Source organism: Hemitrygon akajei, chromosome 23, assembly GCF_048418815.1.
Source record: "Hemitrygon akajei chromosome 23, sHemAka1.3, whole genome shotgun sequence".
In the NCBI taxonomy this organism is placed as follows: Eukaryota; Metazoa; Chordata; class Chondrichthyes; order Myliobatiformes; family Dasyatidae; genus Hemitrygon; species Hemitrygon akajei.
In genome coordinates, this window is record NC_133146.1 from 3,331,823 (window position 1) to 3,356,028 (window position 24,206).

At 40.5% G+C, this 24,206-nt stretch overlaps 1 protein-coding gene across 3 annotated transcripts in view; it reads right to left on the reverse strand.

The window, feature by feature from the left end:
• mxi1 (max interactor 1, dimerization protein) overlaps nt 1-24,206 on the reverse strand; it is a 61,442-nt gene that overhangs the window by 32,196 nt on the left and 5,040 nt on the right. For 2 of the 3 annotated variants that reach the window (XM_073026861.1, XM_073026860.1), the window contains exons 2-3: nt 20,014-20,101; nt 8,368-8,397 (exon numbers count right to left, since the gene is read on the reverse strand). In XM_073026861.1, the coding sequence (XP_072882962.1) occupies nt 8,368-8,397; nt 20,014-20,101 (118 nt within the window). Of the gene's footprint in view, nt 1-8,367; nt 8,398-20,013; nt 20,102-20,360; nt 20,632-24,206 lie in introns of those variants that run through there. The other variant, XM_073026862.1, reaches the window with a different exon arrangement.

Here is a 24,206-nt window from a genome sequence, read left to right on the forward strand (position 1 = left end):
TATTCCATTGTACACCCAACCTGTGCAAAGCTTCACAATGGTCATTCAAATGACAGTTTGAGATCATGAGAATTTTCAACAAGTGCTAGCATTCAGCAGCAGCTCCTTCCACATGCACACAGGATTTCTGAAAAATTATCTGCTGCTGTGGTGATGTAAAAATCTGTGACACATGCACACAACACCCTGTAGAAAATTGTTAATGAACCACTTCATCAATCACTTTCCAAAGTCTGAAACAGAAATATTACTGCTTTCTCCAATTGGAAAAACTGGTATAGGATTCCCCATAGACTGCTAATTGATAGAATGGTATCAATACAAATGAACCTCTCTACTATAGACTTCTCCATGTAGATATGTTGTGTAATTGAAGTACAAATCAGACCAGAATCATCTTGTCACCACAATAATTATGAAGTGCTTAATGTTTATATAGCCCAAGCTTGGGACAAAAAACATAGAAGTAGGAAAAGATCATGTGGCTCTTCAAAGATGCTCCAACATTAAACCTGATCATGACTAAATCAGCAACATTTCCACTCTCTTGATTCTCCTGGTGTCTAAAAATCTATCAGTCTCTTATGACACTGCAGCCAATTCTGTCTAGCAAAGAATCTTGAATTTGCATTTTTCTTTGTGGCAGGGGTCAAAATTTACTTTCCCTCCAACAGTATGCAACTACCTTCACTGAAAGTGTAGCAACTGTTCAAAAGGTTAGTTCACCACAACTTACCAACAGCATTTCTGTGGTCTTGTGGAATGTGTGTAACACATTCAAGTACTAAATGTAATGAGTTTTTGTCCCCCTTTATAAAGTTCTCCAGTACATTCAACACCATCCACCCTGCTCTGCTGGGTGAGAAGCTGACAGTGATGCAGGTGGATGCTTCCCTGGTGTCATGGATTATTGATTACCTGACTGGCAGACCACAGTACGTGCACTTGCAACACTGTGTGTCAGACAGAGTGGTCAGCAGCACTGGGGCTCTACAGGGGACTGTCCTGTCTCCCTTTCTCTTCACTATCTACACCTCGGACTTCAACTACTGCACAGAGTCTTGCCATCTTCAGAAGTTTTCTGATGACTCTGCCATAGTTGGATGCATCAGCAAGGGAGATGAGGCAGAGTACAGGGCTACGGTGGGAAACTTTGTCACATGGTGTGAGCAGAATCATCTGCAGCTTAATGTAAAAAAGACTAAGGAATTAGTGGTGGACCTAAGGAGGGCTAAGGCACCGGTGACCCCTGTTTCCATCCAAGGGGTCAGTGTGGACATGGTGGAGGATTACAAATACCTGGGGATACGAATTGACAATAAACTGGACTGGTCAAAGAACACTGAGGCTGTCTACAAGAAGGGTCAGAGCCGTCTCTACTTCCTGAGGAGACTGAGGTCCATTAACATCTGCCGGACGATGCTGAGGATGTTCCATGAGTCTGTGGTGGCCAGTGCTATCATGTTTGCTGTTGTGTGCTTGGGCAACAGGCTGAGGGCAGCAGACACCAACAGAATCAACAAACTCATTCGTAAGGCCAGTGATGTTGTGGGGGTGCAACTGGACTCTCTGACAGTGGTGGCTAAAAAGAAGATGCTGTCCAAGTTGCATGCCATCTTGGACAATGACTCCCATCCACTCCATAATGTACTGGTTAGGCACATTCAACCAGAGACTCATTCCACCAAGATGCAACACTGAGCATCATAGGAAGTCATTCCTGCCTGTGGCCATTAAACTTTACAACTCCTCCCTCGGAATGTCAGACACCCTGAACCAATAGGCTGGTCCTGGACATATTTCCACTTGGCATAATTTACTTATTATTATTTAATTATTTATGGTTTTATATTGCTATACTTCTACACTATTCTTGGTTGGTGCAACTAACAAAATCCAATTTCCCTCGGGATCAATAAAGTATGTCTGTCTGTTTACCACCCTATCAGACAATTTCCAGACCTCAACCACCCTCTGTGTGAGGAATATTTTCCTTGTCTTCACTTTAGTTCATCCTCTAATTACTTTAAATACTCAACCCCTGCTTCTTAATCCATCTTCCTACATATTTCCTATTTAACTAGCCTCTTCTGTTCCAAAGAAAATAATCCTAGCATCATAACTAACATTTTCCAGTCCTGGCAATATCTTCATTCATCTCTTCTCCATGTTCTCCAGTGCAATCACATCTTTCCTGTATTGCATCAATCAGACTTGCATACAGTACTCTTAACAATGGTGTAACTAATGTTATAGAATCACATAGAATTGTCCAGCCCAGAAATTAGCCTTTTGGCCCACTATGTCCATGCTAATCCTTATGCACATCTACACTAATCCTATTTATCTGCATATGGTTTGTGTGATGAACTTCTGTGGGAAGCTGCATTTGTTCCACAGTTCTTCCTGACTTGTAGTCAAAGGCTTCAGAGGTTTGAGAAACCATTTTAAGAGGACTAGATGGTAAATGGAAGGATGTAATGCTGAGGCTTTATAAGGGCATTAGTCAGAAAGCACTTGGAGTACCGTGAACAGGTTTGGGTCACTTACCTAAGAAAAGATGAGCTAGTATGGACAGGAGATATACAAGAATGATTCCAGGAATGAAAGAGTTAATGTATGAGGAGAGCTTGATGGCTCTGGCCTGTACTTGCTGGAGTTTAGAAGAACGAGTGGAGATCGCATTGAAACTAATCAAGTATTAAAAGACCTAGATAGAGTGGTCATGGAGAGGATGTTTCCTATAGTGGGGAAGTCTAGGACCAGAGGACACAGCTTCAGAATAGAGGGATGTCCCTTTAAAATAGAGACGATGAGGAATTTATTTAGCCAGAGGGTGGTGAATCTGTAGAATTTGTTGCCACAGATTCTGTGGAGGCCTAATCATTGGATATATTTAAAGTGGAGGTTGATAGGTTCTTGATTAGTAAGGGCATCAAGGATTATGAGGGATGGCAAAAGAATGGAACTGAGAGGGATAATATATTAGCCATAATGGAATGACGGAGCAGACTCAATGGGTTGAATGGCCTAATTCTGCTCCTCTGTCTTATAGTCTAAGACCCTGTATACCAGCTGGTGCTGCTCACTGCATTTTCCTTGGAGCTGCCATGTGACAAATTTTATTGTCATTGTGTCTCTTGATGGGCGAAATGCACACTGTGTTTGGGAAGTAGAGCCTTGGAAACTAGGAGGTGATGATTGAGGGGAATCCTGGCAATAACTTTCCCTGCATCAGACAGTAGAGTAACCCCTCTGTTGTTACCACAATCATAGTTGCCTCCTTCCTTGAAGATGCCATGCTTACGGCACTTCTGGTCCTGTGGTATATCTATGTCTTTCCAGATATGTACATTGAGATAGTGGATTTCATGAAGTTTCAGGGCATCAGCAGAGACAGCATCTACTCCCATGGCTTTGCACTTTGGTTGAGAATATGGCTTTGTCTATCAAGAGTGACAATAAGACTGGCCTGAACAAGTTGTTATGGATGAAGTCAAGGGCACCCTTGTCAAGGACAGAGTAGTAAATGAATCAAGGTATTCTTTCACATGGGTTTTCATAGCCTCTCTGTCATGATGAGTTAATTGCTGTTCTTTGTTTTCAGTATGGAGAGACCCTAAGTATCTGAACTGTAAATAGCCCTTACAGTGTTGAAGAACATGTGTGAGTAAGTGAGTGAGAGAGACAGAGAGAGAGAGAGAGAGAGAGAGAGAGAGAGATGCACAGCTGATTAGTTCCACAATTTTTCATCAAGGTACCTAAAATTTGTACAAAATAACTTTGTGATCAGTATGGCAATAGAATAACAATTTTTCCCTGGATGGGCAATTCAGAGGCTTGGTATAACAATTCTGAGGAGTTTAAAATTTAGTTAATAATTTCAGGATGGGGTAGCCATTTGGTCTTAAAAACCCATATGGGGCACTAATGCTTTTCAGGAAAAGTAAATCTGTCATTAACTGATCTGGCTCATAAGTGCTTCCAAATATCATCTATGAAGTTAACTCTAAAATGCTCACTGAAATGGCCTACCAAGTCAGAATCAGAATCAGGTTTATTATCACCGGCACCTGATGTGAAATTTGTTAACTTAGCAGCAGCAGTTCAATGCAATACATAACACAGAAGAGAAAAAAAATAATAATAAATAAATCAATTACAGTATACATATATTGAATAGAACGTGCAAAAAAACAGAAATACTGTATATTAAAAAAGTAAAGTAGTGTCCAAGGGTTCAATGTCCATTTAGGAATCGGATGGCAGAGGGGAAGAAGCTGTTCCTGAATCGCTGAGTGTGTGCCTTCAGGCTTCTGTATCTCCTACCTGATGGTAACAGTGAGAAAAGGGCATGAGTGCTGGAGGTTATCAATAATGGACGCTGCCTTTCTGAGACACCGCTCTTTGAAGATGTCCCGGATACTTTGTAGACTTGTATCCCAGATCGAGCTGACAAGATCTACAATCCTCTGCAGCTTCTTTTGGTCCTGTGCAGTAGCCCCCCCCACCCCCCATACTAGACAGTGATGCAGCCTGTCAGAATGCTCCCCACAGTTCATCTATAGAAGTTTTTGAGTGTATTAATTGACATGCCAAATCTCTTCAAACTCCTAATAAAGTATAGCTGCTGTCTTGACTTCTTTATAACTACATTGATATGTTGGGACCAGGTTAGATCCTCAGAAATCTTGACATCCAGGAACTTGAAACTACTCATACTCTCCACTTCTGATCCCTCTATGAGGATTGGTATGTGTTCCTTCATCTTACCCGTCCTGAAGTCCACAATCAGCTCTTTCGTCTTACTGTCGTTAAGTGCCAGGTTGTTGCTGTGGCACCACTCCACTAGTTGCCATATCTCACTCTTGAACATCCTCTCGTCACCACCTGAGACTCTACCAACAATGGTTGTATCGTCAGCAAATTTATAGATGGAATTTGAGCTGTGCCTAACCACACAGTCGTGGGTATATAGAGAGTAGAGCAGTGGGCTAAGCCAGTGGTCTCCAACTTCCAGGCCACGGACTGATACCAGGCCGCGAAACATGCAGGGGTGCTGCCCAGCACGTGATTATTTCGGCTTTTTTCTTAAAGATGTGCTGGGTGCTCTCTGGCTACTACTGCACCCCTGCATGCTTCGCAGCACGGTATCAGTCCGCGGCCCGGAGGTTGGGGACCACCGGGCTAAGCACACCCCCCTGAGGTGCGCCAGTGTTGATCGTCAGTGAGGAGAATATGTTATCACCAATTTGCACTGATTGCAGTCTTCTGATTAGGAAGTCATTTAGTTTTACCATTATTACTGTGATGAAACAATGAAACAGCAAAACTGGTAGGTGAGACCCTCCTAATACTGACCGTGCACTTAATTCAGCTATGGCAAAGTCATTTCCATCTCAAACCACTACGTCCAGAAACTGGTGTCTAAACTGCGAAGAATGTCTCACAGATTAGTCAAACAACTATTTAGCATTATTGTACACACAGAACTCTACCTTACAGATAAATGCCAGGCTGCTTGGATACAACCTATTGAACAGGCAGGACAGACCCACTAGAGACCACTATACATAGGAACAGCTTAGGCCATTCAGCCCATCGAGGCTACTCCACCCTTCAATCATGGCTGATTTATTATCCCTCTCAGCCACATTTTTTTTTGCCTTCTCCTTGTAATCCTCGATGCCCTGCCTAATCAAGACATGGTAGCACAGTGGTACACAGGCAAAAGGTGTGCTGGGTGTCCTCTACATTAACTAAATGGATCAAGCATTTACTTACACCTCTTATTTACACCTACCGTCTCCCCTCAGCTGATGAATTCCTGCTTCTCCAGTTGAGCAATGCTTAAAAGAAGCAATGAGAGTAGTAATGTCACAGAGTGTTTTGGAGGTAGCACCACTCACTGAGCCTATCAAGTCTTTAAGCACAAAACTGTAGCAGTTCAAATAGCTGTAGTGACAGATAGATAGATAGATAGATACTTTATTCATCCCCATGGGGAAATTCAACTTTTTTCCAATGTCCCATACACTTGTTGTAGCAAAACTAATTACATACAATACTTAACTCAGTAAAAAATATGATATGCATCTAAATCACTATCTCAAAAAGCATTAATAATAGCTTTTAAAAAGTTCTTAAGTCCTGGCGGTTGAATTGTAAAGCCTAATGGCATTGGGGAGTATTGACCTCTTCATCCTGTCTGAGGAGCATTGCATCGATAGTAACCTGTCACTGAAACTGCTTCTCTGTCTCTGGATGGTGCTATGTAGAGGATGTTCAGAGTTTTCCATAATTGACCGTAGCCTACTCAGCACCCTTCGCTCAGCTACCGATGTTAAACTCTCTAGTACTTTGCCCACGACAGAGCCCGCCTTCCTTACCAGCTTATTAAGACGTGAGGCGTCCCTCTTCTTAATGCTTCCTCCCCAACACGCCACCACAAAGAAGAGGGCGCTCTCCACAACTGACCTATAGAACATCTTCAGCATCTCACTACAGACATTGAATGACGCCAACCTTCTAAGGAAGTACAGTCGACTCTGTGCCTTCCTGCACAAGGCATCTGACAGAAACTATAAGAGAGGTAAACTCATTTGAGCTAGACCTTACCACCACAATCTGTAACCTCATGGCCCACTGTATCCCTAACTCTACCAATCCTGTCAAGCCAATGAAGACTGCAAAAGGGGAATGCAAAAAAAAAACAACAAACAAGCATTCCTAAATAAGGCACCAATGTAATAAACTACAATATAGGGCTATAGGTGTGCTAAATGGCAAAGTTCCATGCAATAACAGAGTGAAGCCACCACAGGACAAATTGATGACAGTGTAAGTTTGCTTCTGAGGTCTCCAGGGCTCAATATTAAATGCTCCAACTTTAGGAAGAATGAATTCTCCAACCTTAGAGAACTCACTCCTTCTTCTTGGCCAAATTCAAATTAATCAATTCTGCCTGTCATCATTTTGGTTCAGTTTTTCTCTTTCTAATTGCATAGTCTGAACTGCTAATTAGGTCCCACAGCCCTGCAATTAGCAATATATTATACATTCAAAGCAGTATAATTTGATTTGGCTACTAAACTGCTATATTTAACTATTAGTCTCAACCTATCAGAGATATTTCCTTTGTTTCAACCATCAGAGCTCCACTCTCTGCTGATAAGAACAAACTAATTTTGTTTTTGTCTTTCCTAGTTCTGAAGAGGAGTTCAGCACGACAGCATTAACTGTTTCTCTTCCCAAAAATGATGGCCAGCCTGCTCAGTGCTTCTAGCATTTTTGCTTTTATTTAGTCACCAATGCTTATTTGCTTTGCTGAGGACCATTCAGCTCCAGACCTCATGACCTAAGCAAATGTCATGTTAACATGATCAAGCAAACCTTGCAAGAACAAAAAACAGGGAAATTTCTGGTTTGAAGCAACATATTGGGCCATTGAATCATCACGTGTGCACCAAATTGTTTAATTCCAACGGCTAAATGAGAATATAAGTCCTTGAAGGAACAATGAATCAAGTATGACATCAAGAAGTTCTGGTGTAACTGAAATCAATGGGCATCAAGAGCTAATACTCAAGGTGGTAGTCGTTCTTTGTACCAATTTACAGAATTTCCAACAGAGAAAATTTTAACACTTAATATTACTAAATATGACTACAAAAGAAACAGATAATGCAATCACTGCAAAAAGTTTATTTAAACAGCAAGTTATTTTCACTGATGGAATAGTGAAAGAAGCTTAGATTCACAGTACAATGCAAGTAACAGATTTATTGAATGAAAATTTCCTCTTATGGTGCTTATATTGCTACTAGACAATCAAACCACACTTACTAAAATTTATTTTTTTCCTGAGGTTTCCAGAACACTGCAATGTTCTGCACTGGTTTAGTTTTACTAATTCAATGAAAAGTTGGAGGACATGAACGGCTGCTCTAGAATAAACAACTTTTTTGCTTCTGGAATGATGTGATTATATAGGTTTTATTTCCACTTCCTAAATGAGCTCACCAGCAGTGCCTCAGTAACCTGACACCTTAGCAACAACACCAGCATGTGATCCAATCAGAGTTCAGCATGTCAGGAGAGAGAAAAAAGAGACAAGTAGCATTCTGCAGCATTCAGATTTTCTTGTTCCAATAGGTCACACATCTACTTGCATTTTGGAAACATGTTGCAGATGTGTAACGGAGGTTTATAGTTTTCCTTGAAGTTCAATCCCTGGTCAATTTGCTAACCATTTTCTTTATTATAAGCATCAAAACCTTTGGTTCAGTTTTATAACTAAAAAATAACATTTATACTCCAATTACCAGATAACATGACTGAATGGCATCCTATTTGTCAGTGACTTACCGGTTCTTTTCTAATTCATTGTGTGTAGATCTGCAAGACAGAAATTTAGCAGTTACTTTAAAAGCTTTTGAACACATCATTTAGATCAGTAAACTGTTATTTGAATTTAACTAATCTGATTTTACTGCTATTCCAACCATCTCCGCTCCAAAAAAGATGTTGATTTGTGCATTTTAGTCATATAATTAAAAATTTAAGTATCAAAAGGCCACATGATTATCAGAGAAGTCACTACTGAGTCTCATCCTGTCTTGATCTATTTGTTATACAGATACACAACTTTGCAGCATGGATCACTGGTCAGAGACAGGAATTCCGATTGTTTTTACATCTATTCTTAAACCACAGATGCTGAGGACAAGCAGAGTGTGTGAGCTGAGCTCAACTCAACTTCTTCCGTACAATCCAAATCTGGGACTTCCTCAGAATCAGGTTTAACATCATCAGCATATGTCGTGGAATTCATGGTTATGCAGCAGCAGTACATTGAAATACATAATAATAAAAGCTGTGAATTATAACAAGTATAATAATAGATATATATTAAAAAGTTAAGTTAAATAAGTAGTGCAAAAAAAGTAGGGAGGCAGTGTTCATGGGTTCAATGAACATCCATAAATCTGATGGCAGAGGGAAAGAAGCTATTCCTGAATCATTGAGTGTGTGACTTCAGGCTCCTATAGCTCCTCCCTGATGGCAGTAATGAGAAGAGGGCATGTCCTGGGTGAAGGGGGCTAGGGGCCCTTAATGATAGATGCATCTTTTTGAGGCATCGTTCTTTGAAGATACCCTAATACCGGAGAGTCTAGTGCCCATGGAGTTGACCAAGTTTACAAGCTTCTGCAACTTATTTTATCCTGTGCAATTAATACCAGAAGGTGATGCAGCCAGTTAGAATGCTCTCCACAGTACATTTGTAGAAGCCAACTTCATGCCCATGGTTAGGATCTAATGCAAATTATATTATTCATTTTTAAGAAGCATATAATTGACAAAATTGCTAAAAAAAAATATCTGAATGCCAAATTCCCATACAGGAAAATCATAGAAAAAAAACTCTTGGCTGGAGTGGGAATGGCTTCGTATTGAAAATATTTTTGCATATGAATGTGAATTTAACATGATCATCTAAGGCATTCTAGAACAGTAACAAAAACAAGGTAACTCTAGTTGCATGCCATAACATTGTATTGCATAAAATGAAGGGTTGAATTTCAGACAAAAGATAAAGTACAACTTTTTTGGTATCAAAATAGAAACAAAAAAAAAGACTGCAGAATCCAGAATCTGCAACAACACACAAAACACTGGAGGAACTCAGCGAGTCAGTGGCTTTGTCCAAATGAAGATTCTCAGCCTGAAAGGTTGATTGCCTTTTTTCTCTATATGGTGCCTCCAGCAGCTTGTGTGTTACCTCAACATCAAAGCAGGTTTTGACTGAATGTAACCTTAAGGAACTCTGGTAAAACTGAAGTTAATGGAATACAACTGCTTGGAGTCAGAACTAGCAGATAGGAAGATCCTCAAGATCACTCAAAGTTGGGACATTCCTGCAGATTATCTTTAGGATAGTGTCCGATATCAATTAAGTTCAACTCTTTCTTTAATGATTTTCTTTTTATCTTGAGGTTAGAACTTACAATTGCAGACTGTTCAATTCCAATTCACTAATGCTTCTTTAACAGTGTCTCCTGAACTCAATCTCTATCACCTAAAAAGAAGAGGCCAATTGGTACATTGGAACAAAACCATCTGAAGGTCCATCCAAATTACACACTGACCTGATTTGTTAACATTTCACTCTTCCTTCAACGCTGCTGTGTCAAAATTCTGGAATTCCTTGCAAAATATGGTGTGAGAGTACCTTCACCAAAAGGATTCTGATGGCTCAAGAAGGTAGCTCATTGCTATTTTTAAAGGACAATTATAGATTGTCATTAAATGCTGGCCCCATACTGAGTACTACCAGAGCAACAGGCCCATAGCAGTTACCATCTCATTGGCTTTTCACTCAACCCTGGAACACAGAGACAGCAAAGGTGCATACATCAGGATGCTGTTTATCAACTACAGCTCAACATTCAATAGCATCATCCTCCCAAAATTAATCAATAAACGCCAATGCTTTGGTGTGCAAATGGGTCCTCAATTTCTTCACTTGTGGACCCCAGTCTGTTCGGATTGGCAACAACACCTCCTCCACAATCTCCATCAACACAGGTGTACCACAAGTCTGTGTGCTTAGAGCCCTACTCTGCTCATTTACACTTTATGATTGTGTGACTGAGCATAACACCAATGCCATATTCAAGTTTGCTGATGATACTACTGCTGTAGGCCAAATCAAAGGTGGTAATGAATCAGCAAATAGGAGACAAAATGAAAATCTGGCTGATTGGTGCCACAACCTCTTACTCAATGTCAGCAAGACCAAGGAGTTGATTATTGACCTCAGGAGAAGGAAACCAGAGGTCCATGATCCAGTCTTCATTGGAGGATCAGAGGCAGAAAATGTCAGCAACTTTAAGTTCCTCACTGTTATTATTTCAGAGGACCTGTTCTGGGCCCAGCACACAAGTACAATTCCAAAGAAAGCAGAGCTTCCACTTTCTTAGGAGCTTGTGTAAAATCAGTATGACATTTAAAACTTTTTCAAACTTCTATGGATGTGTGGTAGAGTGCATCATAGCCTGGTATGGAAACATCAATCCCTTTGAATTGAAATCCTACAAAAAGTAGTGGACCTGGCCCAATCCATCACAGGTAAAGCACTCTTCACCATTGAGAACATCTATCGGAAGTGTTGTTGCAGGAATGCAGCATCCATCACCACAAAGACATACTCTCTTCTCATTGCTGTCATCAAAAAGAAGCCACAAGAGCCTCAGAATTTATGGCAATAAGGAAAGTTACTGGCATGATTAGAACATTAGCTAATTGATTGGAAGCAGAGAGTGGGAATAAAAGGATCCTTTTCTGGTTGGTTGCCAGTGACTAGTGGTATTCCACAGGGGTTGGTGTTGGGACCGTTTTTTTTATGCTATGTATCAATGATTTAGATGATGGAATAGATGGCTTTGTTGCCAAGTTTGCAAATAATATGAAGATTGGTGGAGGGGTAGGTAGTGATGAGGAAGCAGCTAGGCTTCAGAAGGACTTAGACAGATTAGGAGAATGTGCAAAAGAGTGGGCAAATGAAATACAATGTTGGAAAATGCATGGTCATGCACTTTAGTAGTAGAAATAAATTTGCAGACTATTTTCTAGATGAAGAGAAAATCCAAAAACCTGAGATGCAATGGGACTTGGGAGCCCTTGTGCAGAACACCCCACTCGAGATAGGGTTCCCCTTGTCCTCACCTACCATCCCACCAGCCTCCAGGCCCAACGTATAATTCTCTGTAACTTCCACCACCTCCAACAGGATCCCACTACCCAGCACATCTTTCCCTCCACCCCCCCCCCCCCTTTCTGCTTTCTGCAGGGATCACTCCCTACGCGACTCCCTTGTCCACTCATCCCCCCCATCCCTTCCCACCGATCTCCCTCCTGGTACTTATCCTTGTAAACGGAACAAGTGCTACACCTGCCCTTGCACTTCCTCCCTCACCACCATTCAGGGCCCCAGACAGTCCTTCCAGGTGAGGCGACACTTCACCTGTGAGTTGGCTGGTGTGGTATACTGCGTCTGGTGCTCCCGGTGTGGCCTTTTATATATTGATGAGACCTGACGCAGACTGGGAGACCGTTTCACTGAACACCTACTCTCAGTCCGCCAGAGAAAGCAGATCTCCCAGTGGCCACACATTTTAATTCCACATCCCATTCCCATTCTGATATGTCTATCCTCTACTGTCAAGATGAATCCACACTCAGATTGGAGGAACAACACCTTATATACCAGCTGGGTAGCCTCCAACCTGATGGCATGAACACTGACTTCTCTAATTTCCGTTAATGCCCCTCCTCCCCCTCTTACCCCATCCCTGACATATTTAGTTTTTTTTTCTCTCTCTGCCCATCACTCTTCCTGTTCTCCACCTCCCTCTGGTGCTTACCCCCCCCCCTTTCTTTCTCCCAAGGACGCCCGTCTCATGATCCTTTCCCTTCTCCAGCTCTGTATCACTTTCGCCAATCACCTTTCCAGCTCTTAGCTTCATCCCACTCCCCCCAGTCTTCTCCTATCATTTCGCATTTCCCCCTCCCCCCACTACTTTCAAATCTCTTAGTATCTCTCCTTTCAGTTAGTCCTGACAAAGGGTCTTGGCTCAAAACATCGACAGTGCTTCTCCTTATAGATGCTGCCTGGCCTGCTGTGTTCCACCAGCATTTTGTGTGTGTTGTTTGAATTTCCAGCATCTGCAGATTTCCTCGTGTTTACCCAAAAGGTTAACTTGCAGGTATAGTCTGTGGTGAGGAAGGCAAATGCAAGAGCAGGGATGTGATGCTGAGGCTTTATAAGGCACTGGTGAGGCCTCACCTTGAATACTGTGAACAGTTTTGGGCTCCTCATTTAAGAAAATAAGTGCTGGCATTGGAGAGGGTGCAGAGAAGGTTCACAAAAATGATTCCAGGAATGAAAGGGTTATCATACGAGGAACATTTGATGGTTCTGGTCTGTATTTGCTGGAGTTCAGAAGGATGGGGGAGAGGGGGGATCTCACTGAAACCTTTCAAATGTTGTAAGGCCTAGACAGAGTAGATGTGGAAAGGATGTTTCCCATAGTGGGGGAGACAAGAGGGCACCGCCTCAGGATAGAGGGGGTCCATTTAAAACAGGGATGCGGAGAAATTTCGTTAACCAGAGGGTGGTGAATTTATGAAACTTATTACCACAGGCAGCTGAGGAGGCCAGGTTGTTGGGTGCATTTAAGGCAGAGCTTGATAGGTTCTTGATTAGACATGGCATCAAAGGTTATGGGGAGGTGGTCGGAGAGTGGGGCTGAGGAGGGGGAAAATGGATCAGCCATGATTGTATGGTGGAGCAGACTCAATCGGCCAAATGGCCTAAATCTGCTCCTATGTCTAATGGTCTTATGGTCCAACTCACACCACCAGGTTCAAGAACAGTTATTACCCCTCAACCATCAGGCCCTTGAATCAAAAGGGCTAACCTCACTCAACTGCACTTTCCCCTTCAAGATGCTTCCACAACCTAAGTACTCAGTTTCAGTGTCTCTATCTCATGTTCTTGATATGTATTATTGTTATTTCTTTCTTTTTGAATTTGCAGTTTGCTGACTTTTGCACACTGATTGAACGCCTAAGTTGGTGCGGTCTTTCATTGATTCTGATAAGGTTATTATTCTATTATCAATTTATTGAGTATGCCTGCAAGAAAATGAATCTCAGGGTTGTATATAGTGACATATATGACCTTAAATAACAAATTTACTTTGAGTAAATAAAAATATCACTAGCTGTAGCAGGAGTCCAAGAGGTATGCAAAAAACATACAGTACATATTTGTTCATATTAGACAATGTAACCTTCTTTGATGCAGAGAAACTACAAAAAAAGTTAGCTTATCAAAGTAACAAAAATACATTGCATACAAGCAACAACCAATAAATATCCCAAACAGTTTCTCACTCCAAAAGCTGTCTTCACCCTATAGTTGGGGTATTCTTTTTCTAAGGCAGTCTCTCAAGTTCAACGTCACTGTGGTGGATTAGCAGATGGCACACTCCTCCTGTTTACTCCTCTTCCAGACTGAGTGAGTGATCAAAGCAAGGATGTCCTCAAATTGGTGCTGATACTACATATTTTCAAGAACATCTTTGAACTATTTCCTCTGTCCAGTTGGTAATCTATTGCCTTCATATTGTGTCCTTTTCAGGCTTTGAAACAATGTGACCAGTGCATCATAACCAACCAAATGTAAATAGGCTTTCAACAAAGCAGATGTTAGTCTGAGAGAGGGCACTGACAGTGGATTGTTTATCAACTTCCTTAGGAGTTTGCGGAGATTTGCATGACTTCTAAAACTTTGACAAAATATACAGATGTGTTGTGGAGAGTATATTGACTGGCTGCATCACAGCCAATGCCCTTGAATGGAAAATCCAACAAAAATTACGTAGTGAATACGGTCCAGTCCATCATGGGTAAAACCCTCCCAATCATTGAACCTATCTACATGAAATGCTATCGCAGAGAAACAGCATGCATCACCAGGGACTCCCGCCACCCAGGACATGCTCTCTCCTCGCTGCTGCCATCAGGAAGGTGGTACAGGCGCCTCAGGACTCGCAACAGTTACTATTCCACAACCATCAGTCTCTTGAGCCAAAGGGAATAACTACCCAACCCATCACTGAACTGGTGAATGTATGGACTCACTTTCAAGGACTCTTCATCTCACACTCTCAGTATTTATTGGTGGAACGCAGCAGGACAGGCAGCATCTATAGGGAGAAGCACTGTCGACATTTCAGGCCAAGGCCCTTCTGCTTAGGTGAGATGAAATACCTTTGCAGGAAATAAGCGAATGGGCAACATTTGAAGCTGCTGCTAACAGATATTTGTGTGCACCTTGTCTTCTACTGAAAATGTATGTAATCATGTAAAGGTTTTTATTCGTCAGGACGAAGGGTCTCAGCCCGAAACGTTGACTGTACTTCTCCCTATAGATGTTGCCTGGCCTGCTGCGTTCCACCAGCATTGCTTGAATTGTGTGTTACTTGAATTTCCAGCATCTGCAGATTTCCTCGTGTTTGCTCAATATTTATTACCTCTTTATTTATTATTATTATTTCTTCTTTTTGTATTTGCACAGTGTGTTTGCTTCCGCACTCTGGTTGAACACCCTAGCTGGGTGGTCTTTCAATGATTCTCTTATGGTTATTCCTCCGTAGACCTATTGAGTATGTCCACAAGAAAATGCATCTCAGAATTGCACACAGTGGCATACATGTACCTTGAACTCTGCTCTGCAGATGTTAAGTGTCTAGACTTTTGTCTACCCCCAGTTTACCATGATTTGTAGCTCAGCCTCCGAATCTGTGCAAATGCCACTGTCATACGCATAATGCAACTTGATGACTAAGGTTGGAGTAGCCTTTTGTCTGGAATGGAAACAATATAGATTGTAAAGCTTCTCATTGATTGTTTAAAGTAGCTCCACTCAAGTGGGAAGCTTGTTGAAAATGAGGTGCAGTGCTGAAGTAATAATAATTGAGCAATTTAGGGCAGAAACATACCCTTGCATGATGCCAGTCTGCACTGAGATTGGTTCTATTATTAATCCATTGATTAAGATTACAGTTTATATGTCATAATGTAGTAAATACAAGATGGAGATAACTTTGGTAAGCTTATTTTACAGTTCCTCTTGAATGAAGGAGTTGGAGGATTTTCAGAGATTAAAAGAACTCATGATACTTAATGCTGTCCCTGGATTTATTTTTTGAAGGTCACGTACATTATGACTTTACCTATAAACACCTATAATTCACTCTGTGGTTACACTATGACTATCATTTCAAGAGCAATCTATGAACATAGCTGATGACCATACTTTATGTGCAGACTTTGGGGAAAAGATATGGAATATGGGCTTAGAACTGTATCTGGATGTTAGTAATACACTTTTCAAGAGTTATCATAGCCTAGCCCTCTCATTTGACACTTATTTTTATAAGTATTTAAGGCTAACTCTGATAACTCAGTAACATCTCACACATCCTAGCCTGCAGAACTGAGTTCAATTGTCTAATCTCAACAGGTTCATAGTATAGACATGAAATATGAGAACATCCTGGTGCAAACAGCTCAGAATCACACTAGTAAACAAGCTTATCCAATAGGTATGTCCACTGAAATTATTTTCATGCCCCAGATTAAATAAATGAATAATGGAAGTAAATTTATTAAATCTAACATCAAACACTAGTTGTTAATAGGCTACAGCAGGATTTCAGTACAGAAAAGGCCATCTTAACTTCATCCTCAGCTGCATGACTATAATTCAGACAAGCTAGGAGTTTCACTCACAGACCTCTCCTCAGCTCACTTTGTAGAAGCCCAAAGGTTAGTGTGAGATAGTGACCTGCAAAACAAGTGTCAGTTATTGCTGAACCTGGAGGAGCTCTCCTTCCAACTCATTAATTTTTCAGCAGCACCCGTGGTTTCTTTAACCACTACTTAGGCTGCTTAAACTAAACACAAGGCTTCATTTATTGCCACCTCATTTCAGTATTTAGCTAGACCTCAACCAATTTAACAGCAGTCTAGTCGTACAGATCATGCACAAGCTGCTGTTTTACCAAATGAGTTACAGGCATAAATTAACCACAATTTTGTTAAATGTATCCCAAAACACTCTGGTCTTTAAATGACCCAATGGGTAACAGTAACTTAGTTAATACAGTCCAATTCTACAGATGATTTATATAAAAGTGATTTTTTAAAAATTCTTTGGCTTATTATCTTAGCAACCCATTAGCTGCATTTTAGTTTAGAGTAAGAACAAAAGACAAAGGAATGAAAGTAGGCCTTTTAGCAACTTCAAGCACACTTCATCAAGATCATAGCTGATCTTCCATCTAGGTTTTATTTTCCTACATCATCTCCCGTTTCCTTAACTCCTTTAATATCCAGAAATCTCTTTCAAAGGACCTCAATGACCAAACTTCCAAGTCATCTGGTGAATTCCAAAAATCCACCAACTTCTGCTTGAAGATCTTTCTCCTCATTTTAGCACTGTTAACAATAAAAAGCTCCTTGTATTTACAGTAAATTCTACTTAAAATATCCAAGACTAACCACAATAATAAAGTAAAAAAAAATTTAAAAAAACAAAAGGGAAGTCCTGAAGCTTAGTTATGTATACTTTAGGAGAGTTTTTAAAGGACAAAGAGGTGGAGAAGAAAATAGCTTTAAGGGGAGAATTCCAGAACTCAGTCTATGGTGATCAAAGGTACAGCAGTAAATAGTTTAAAGGGAAGTTTATTCAGGTGTGTTGAGAGTAGAAAGAAATGACAGAATAAAAAGGTGTTGAGGCTGATCATAATAATGAGAATTTGTACTGGAGGCAATCACGCAAAGCAATATACAAGTAAAAACATTATGAACATGCTGGAAATCTGAAATAAATCAGTAAATATCCAGGAGCTCAGGCTGCGTCTGTGGAAAAAGAAGTAGAGTTAAAGTTACACACACAAATGATGGAGGAACTCAGGAAACCAGGCAGCATCTATGGAAGGGAATAAACAGCTTATGTTTTGGGATAAGACTCTTCATCATGACTGGAAAGGAAAGGGGTAGAAGTCAAAATAAGAAGGTGTGTGGGGGATAGGGGAAGGAGTATAATCTGGCAGGTGATAAGTGAGGCCAGGTAAGGGGGAAGGTTGGTGGGTCAGGTAGTAAGAACCTGGGAGGTGATAATTGGAAGAGGTAAAGTGATGAAGAAGGAATCTAACAGGAGAGGAGAGTGGAAAGGGAGTAAGAAAGGAGAAGGGGAACCTGAGGGAGGTGACAAAAAATGAGAAGAGAAGAAAAAGGATGGGAGGGTAACCAGAATTTAAAACTTAGAAAGCGAATAGATGGGCAGGGGGGTAAAATTACCAGAAGTTGGAGAAATCAATGTTCATATAATCAGGTTGGCGGTGACCCAGATAGAATACTGAGCTGTAGCACCTCCAAACTCAGACTGACCTCATCAAGGCATTAGAGAAGACCATGGACAGACATGCCAGAATGGGAATGGGAAGCCAGTTGAAATGGGTAGCCAATGAGAGACCCTCCCATTTATGAAGAACAATCTGCATCAGGTCTCACCAATATAGAGGAGGGTGCACCAGGAGTACCAGATACAATAGATGGCCCCAACAGACTTGGAGGTGAAGTGTCATCTCAGCTGGAAGAGTTAAAGTTTCAGCTCAAAGACCCTTTGTCAGAAGTGAGAAAGAGTTAGTTAGTTTTAAGTTGCATGGAGGATGGGAAAGGGACATAGAGGTCAAAGGAAATGTTTGTGGTAGGGTGGGCCTAGGGCTGCCAGGCCCAGAAGAGAAGTTTAAAAATAAGTTATATGGGGAAAAGGGTTAAAGGATTTCATTTCTGCAGTGTAGTCTCCTTTACATTGGAGATGCACTAGATTGTAAAATGTGCAAGTATATCCCTCTTTCACTTGGGAGAACTGTTTGTTTCCCTAGGAAGGGGAAGTGTTGAAAGGACAGGTATTGCATCTTCTATAGTTGCTCAGGAAAGTGTCATTGTCTTACTGATCCTTTCCCCAACTTTTCTCTCCTTCCCAGTTCTGAAAAAGGGTCTTCAAGCTGAAACATTAACTCTGTTTGTCTTACCACAGATACTGTTTAATCTGCTGAGTGTTAGCAGCATTTCCTTTTCAATACTCAATGCAGACCTTGGCATAATATACTGCATGGCAGATTATAGATGAAAAGATTATGGGTGCAAATTAAATACTGAGCAAATCTTAACAGGTATGCCTGTATCCACAAGGGATCCAAAAATCAGCCATGGCTCCTGCTTTTCACTGCTATCTGATGAAAATTGTACTTAAAGATGTCTGGTAGGGAGCTGGCTTCTTCAACTAGACTCTACCTTTACAGAAATTAGCACATTCCCTGAGAGAAAGAGCAAAATTTGAGAAGGGTGGGGTGGAAATTAAATCAAGTTCCTGTCTGGATACCACTTGATCCCTTTACGTTTCCATAAACATTTCATTTAGATTCAGCATGTTTTGGTGGATCAGGAAGGATTGTATGCTACTGTAATGCTGGAAGTAGGAGGGACTTGTCACCACAAACAATTTTAGCCTTACATGTCATGACATGCACCGTTTGCATGAAACAGCGTATTGAAAAATAAAACCTCCAATTAAAAACACAGCTTATATTTAGTTGCAATATTAACTTTCAACTTAAGCATGTAAGTCAAACGTTTTCTTATACTACAATGAGCAAATAGCCATAAAATCTCCTTCACAATTTTACAATTAGACCATCAAGAAACAGTCAACATAAAAGTTAATGAGTAATTTAGACAAGTGAGCAGTCTAAATACTTTACATGCAGAACACAAGGTTGAGACAATATTTTAAGGAATTGAATAATACTACACGATTTTTCCTAACCATCATTGTAAAGTGAAGCTTTTGACGTGCAAAAACAAAACAAGTGAAATAATTCAAGGCACTTCAAAAATGTTGAATGTACTTTGATTTCAACAGCAAATTAAGCATCGCAGAGAGGAGAAAATTTGAACCATTCTTCCATAATGCTTGTATTCGTTACTTCCGTGGCCCCTTTCAATTTGACATCAATGTGTGTTTTTAAAACTGTAAATCTGACAATCAGCTGATCACAGATGGCGCTCGAAGCTCCCTTTTCCCCATCCCCCATTAAAATATAATTAGCTTTGCATTTTCTTTTCCCTCCAACACTTTGCAAACACAATCAAAACCATTGCAGGGGGAAACCTAATATTTTAAAAGTTGCTGCAGTCACAGGTTCGCAGAGGTCTGTATTGTTTTAAAAATGTAATTTTAAAAGATGTAAAATGGCGGGTACAGTAACCACATAAACAACGCTCCCTTCAGTTTAATTTTGCCATACGTTAATGCACTTATACTGAGAAACATCATATTTATAAATAAGTAAATGAACTCGGCATATTTTTTACCTATTGCTTGAATTCTTTTTGGTTTTCATTTTCCTCCTGGTCGCCTCGGCATCGCAGGGCAAGGACGATGCATATCCGTGCTCAGCTTCTGAGAGGAAAACAAACACAAGTTCACGTTGGTATATTTTTAACACATTTTTTAAAATGGTATTATTGTCGCAAATCATTTCCCATGTTACACATTGCAAAGCAGGACAATATACGTCAGGATTCGCTGAGGTGTTTGCTGCTTCTTCTGTCGCGGTTGATGGCAGTTGGAACTCCTGGCCATTTGAATTTTTTAATGATACATAATAATTTATCCGATTTGTTTATTCGCAGTCCTGAGAAGTTCTTCTTTTATTTACCTCGGTCTCTTCTCTCTAAAAACTCGGCCGCTTCTATCAGTCTCTGGATGTTGATTAATTGCACAGCGTTCATTATTTCGTTTATTTTAAATTTGGTCGTGTATATTTACAAGGTACAAAAATACTTTTATATAAAAATGGGTGGATTTTTTAGAAAAAAAAGAAAGTTCTCAACTAAAGATTAAAGATGTGATTTTTTTTAAAAAAGGGGGGGAAGCGAGCGATCTGCAAGCAGCCGACCCTCCTCCCTCCTCTCACTCTCTGTCAGTCCAAGTTTGTTTACCTCAGGAAATATCGAGGACGGCTCCGACCGAGCGGCCCCACTGCGCCTGCGTTCACCGCCGCTTTCGTCTCCCTCCCCTTCGCTCGCGACTGCTCGGGCACAGTGCACACTGGGAAATGCAGTCCTCTGCTCGCCCTCTGCATGGCTCGAGCTGAGACTCAAACTGCAATTCCCAGCAGGCAACGCACGACGCCGTCGGTGGTGGAAACTGGTTGGTCTTTTTGTTGGTGAGGCTTCTGCCGAGGAGGTGGGCTCAGCCGCGGATGACTTCAAGCAAGCGACCAATCACATTTCAGGAGCTGTGTTTCATGAGAAAAGCACATGTTCGCGAACGCGTAGCCGCGCGTGGGCGTGCAGTCTGCCTTGTAACTTTGTAAAACCTGAGGTCGTATATACACGCAAAATTAATCTCTCCCGCAGAGTTAGATAATATTGATAACGATGTTGCAATGATTTGGACGTTTCGCCTTTTATGACCCATAAACATCATTAGGAGGGATTTTTCTCATCACCAGTATTCTCGGTGGTAGCTCCGAAGGTTATTGGTGCCACTTCACCCGCTAAAAAGTTTTTGTCTTATTGAAGTTGGGGGTTTCAGCCCAACTAAATTTATTTTATCAAAAATGAACAATGCTTCAGTATAACCATATTTTATGCAGTGTGTAGCTGTAAATACTGGCCAGATTTGAGTAAAGAGGTCTTACTGCACTGATACAGCGTCTTGGTGAGACTGCATCTGGAGTTTTGTTTCCTTACTAATCTTTGGGATGACTGTCATATGAAGAGACCCCAGTATAGAAGAATGAGAGGTGATCTCAATGAAACATACAGAATTCTCAAAACATTGATATAGGAAACACAAGGAAATCTGCAGTTGCTGGAAATTCAAGCAACACACACAAAATGCTGTGGAACACAGCAGGCCAGGCAGCATCTATAGAAAGAAGCACCGTCGACGATATTGGGAGGATGTTTCCTCCACCTTAAGTTTCTTGAACCAGGAATAATGCTTTTAACACAAGGGGCAGGCTATTTAGAACACAGTACAGGCATTTTGGTCCACAATGTTGTACCAATCTTTTAACCTCCGCTAAAACTGATCTAATAATTTCATTCTACAGAGCCCTCCTGTATTCTGTCATCTGTGTGCCTAAGAGTCTCTTAAACCCCTAATGTCCTACCACCACGCCGGTACAATATTTCATGCACCTACCAATCACTGATTTAAGATTGGAATGATAAATTTCTTCACTTAGTAAATGATCAATCTTTGGAATTCTCTAATCTGGAAGGTTGCAAAGACTCAGTTATGGACTGCTTTCAAAACTAAGATGGCTAGGTTAGTGGTTAAATAAAGGAATCAAGGGATCTGGGGACAGGGTAAAAAATACTGCTTTGTGGGAGAAGATGAGCATGATGATAATGAAGATAGGGTAGCCTCCAGGGACTGACTATTCTATATCTATCTTCAAGTACCAATGTTCTTGCACTTGAAGATAGAACATAGATAGTACTACAAAAGGTATGTACTATCTTCAGCAAAGATAATTATCCTAAATCCCTTATGACTGCTCAAGACATATCGACAGTTGTTAAAGATTTTGTGATGCTGACCAACATTCCTATATTAAACAGCACAAAAATCAAGCATCACACTGTTATACCATGTGTGAGAGATGTGATGAATATCCACAAAAGAGCTCAGACAGTGATCTTGAAAGATATTTGTAGCCCATAGGTGAGCTTGGCTTTTAGAATTCTTGCGATGGTGAAGAGAGAAACTAATCAATTTATTGTTAAAGTTTGAAAAGCAGTGATGTTCTGAAACTTCTGAATGTCAAATCTACTTTTGAAAGAGTCTTTGATGTCTGCTGACTGCTGGTGGTCAGTGGTTTCTTCCAAAAAATAAAATCATGTTAGCCTTAGTTAAGATATCAAAAGAAAAACAACTGAATGGACTTTTATGATGTGCAGAAAGTAAAAGTGATAGTTTCACCTCTAAAGCAGAATTTCATTTCAGATGTTGTTATCTATAACTTATCTAATAAAAGAAACTGCAACATCACCATGATCATTCCTAATGCAAAACTCATGGAACATCTTGGAAGCTGGAGATAAAGAAAATACATACATTGACACAGCATCTGTCATAAACTTGAGATGTCCCAAGTGATTTTAAAGCCAGTGATACACTCATTGAGTGTGATCGTTGTTGCAAAATAGGAAAAGCAGCATCCTCTTCTGAGCAGAATGGATACATGTGCTGTTAAGGCAACTTGTTACACATTTTCATACAGGAAGTAAATTAATAAAATACAATGTATACTTAGTTTCTTAATTTTGTTGGAATTCTCCATCAGTAAACATAGATCTTTACAATGAATGATATTAGTTTATATATTAATGTAATTGACAATTTTTATTAATAAAGATGCCATTTTCTAATGTAGTTCTGAAGTACATTCAGAAGAAGATAGGGTATGGAGAAGAACAAGAGGCACCAAAAGCAGAGAGGAACTCAATTCTGAAGCCAAAAAAAAGCAGATGCTGAAAATCAGAAATAAAACTGGAGAACACTTTCTGGAAGTCAAGTGGCATGGGATGCTTTAGAGTAAAAGTTTCTGATCAAGGAACCTTGTCAAAAATTGACAAGTGTTATTATCCCCCACAGAGAAGTGGGGAGAATGAAAGCTGTGTCTGTGACAGGATGCAGACCAAAGCTATCAAGCTATCAGTTACTTTAAAAACCAGTAAATGGAACAGAAATAATACAGAGGTTAACTGAGTTAAAAGTGCAGCTGCATTTGTGAAATTATTGAACTCAATTCATGTCTAACAGTATATGAAATACTGTTCCTCAGGCTTACCTAGGACAGTGTTGGAAGAGGTCAGAGTGACAGTGGGACAGACATTGAAAGTGAAAGCTGCCTGGAGCCTCAGTGTTTCCTTGTAGACAGAACATGGCTGTTCTGCAACACAATTGTTCAAGTTGGTGTATGTCCATGGCAGAGAGGGCCACATTACAAGCACTGGATTGAAAGGATTGCAAATGAATTATTGCCTCATCTGGAAGAACTGATTGAATCTGTGGGAAGGGAGAGGTTGCATGGGAAATAGCTGTGAGAAGAAAATTACTGGTGAAGGTGGAAGAGTGTAATAGGGAAAGAGAGGGAGAGAGAAGGTTTGTCTGGTGATGGAATCCCATTGGATTGGACGGAGGGTGTCTCAAAAGTAGACATGTTAGACTTGTCTTTCCCAGCTTTATAATATGGACATAGACAGGGGCCGGGGCTTCAGAAGTGACTGTCAATTTTGAGATGTAGCTGAAGAAGCTGGACATACAATGTGCCTATGTGGCCTTTTTTCCCACAGGATTGACCCAGATTTAAAGAATGCTCTTTAAAATGTTCTTATCATCTTATGAAGTACAAATACAGTACAAGACATTTGAAAGCAGTGCACTCGTCTGGCCTATTGAATGGAAGCATATGTTTAAAAGCAATTTTTATATAAAAGGTTGCAAATACATGGTTACATTTCAACATTATTATAATGTAACACCA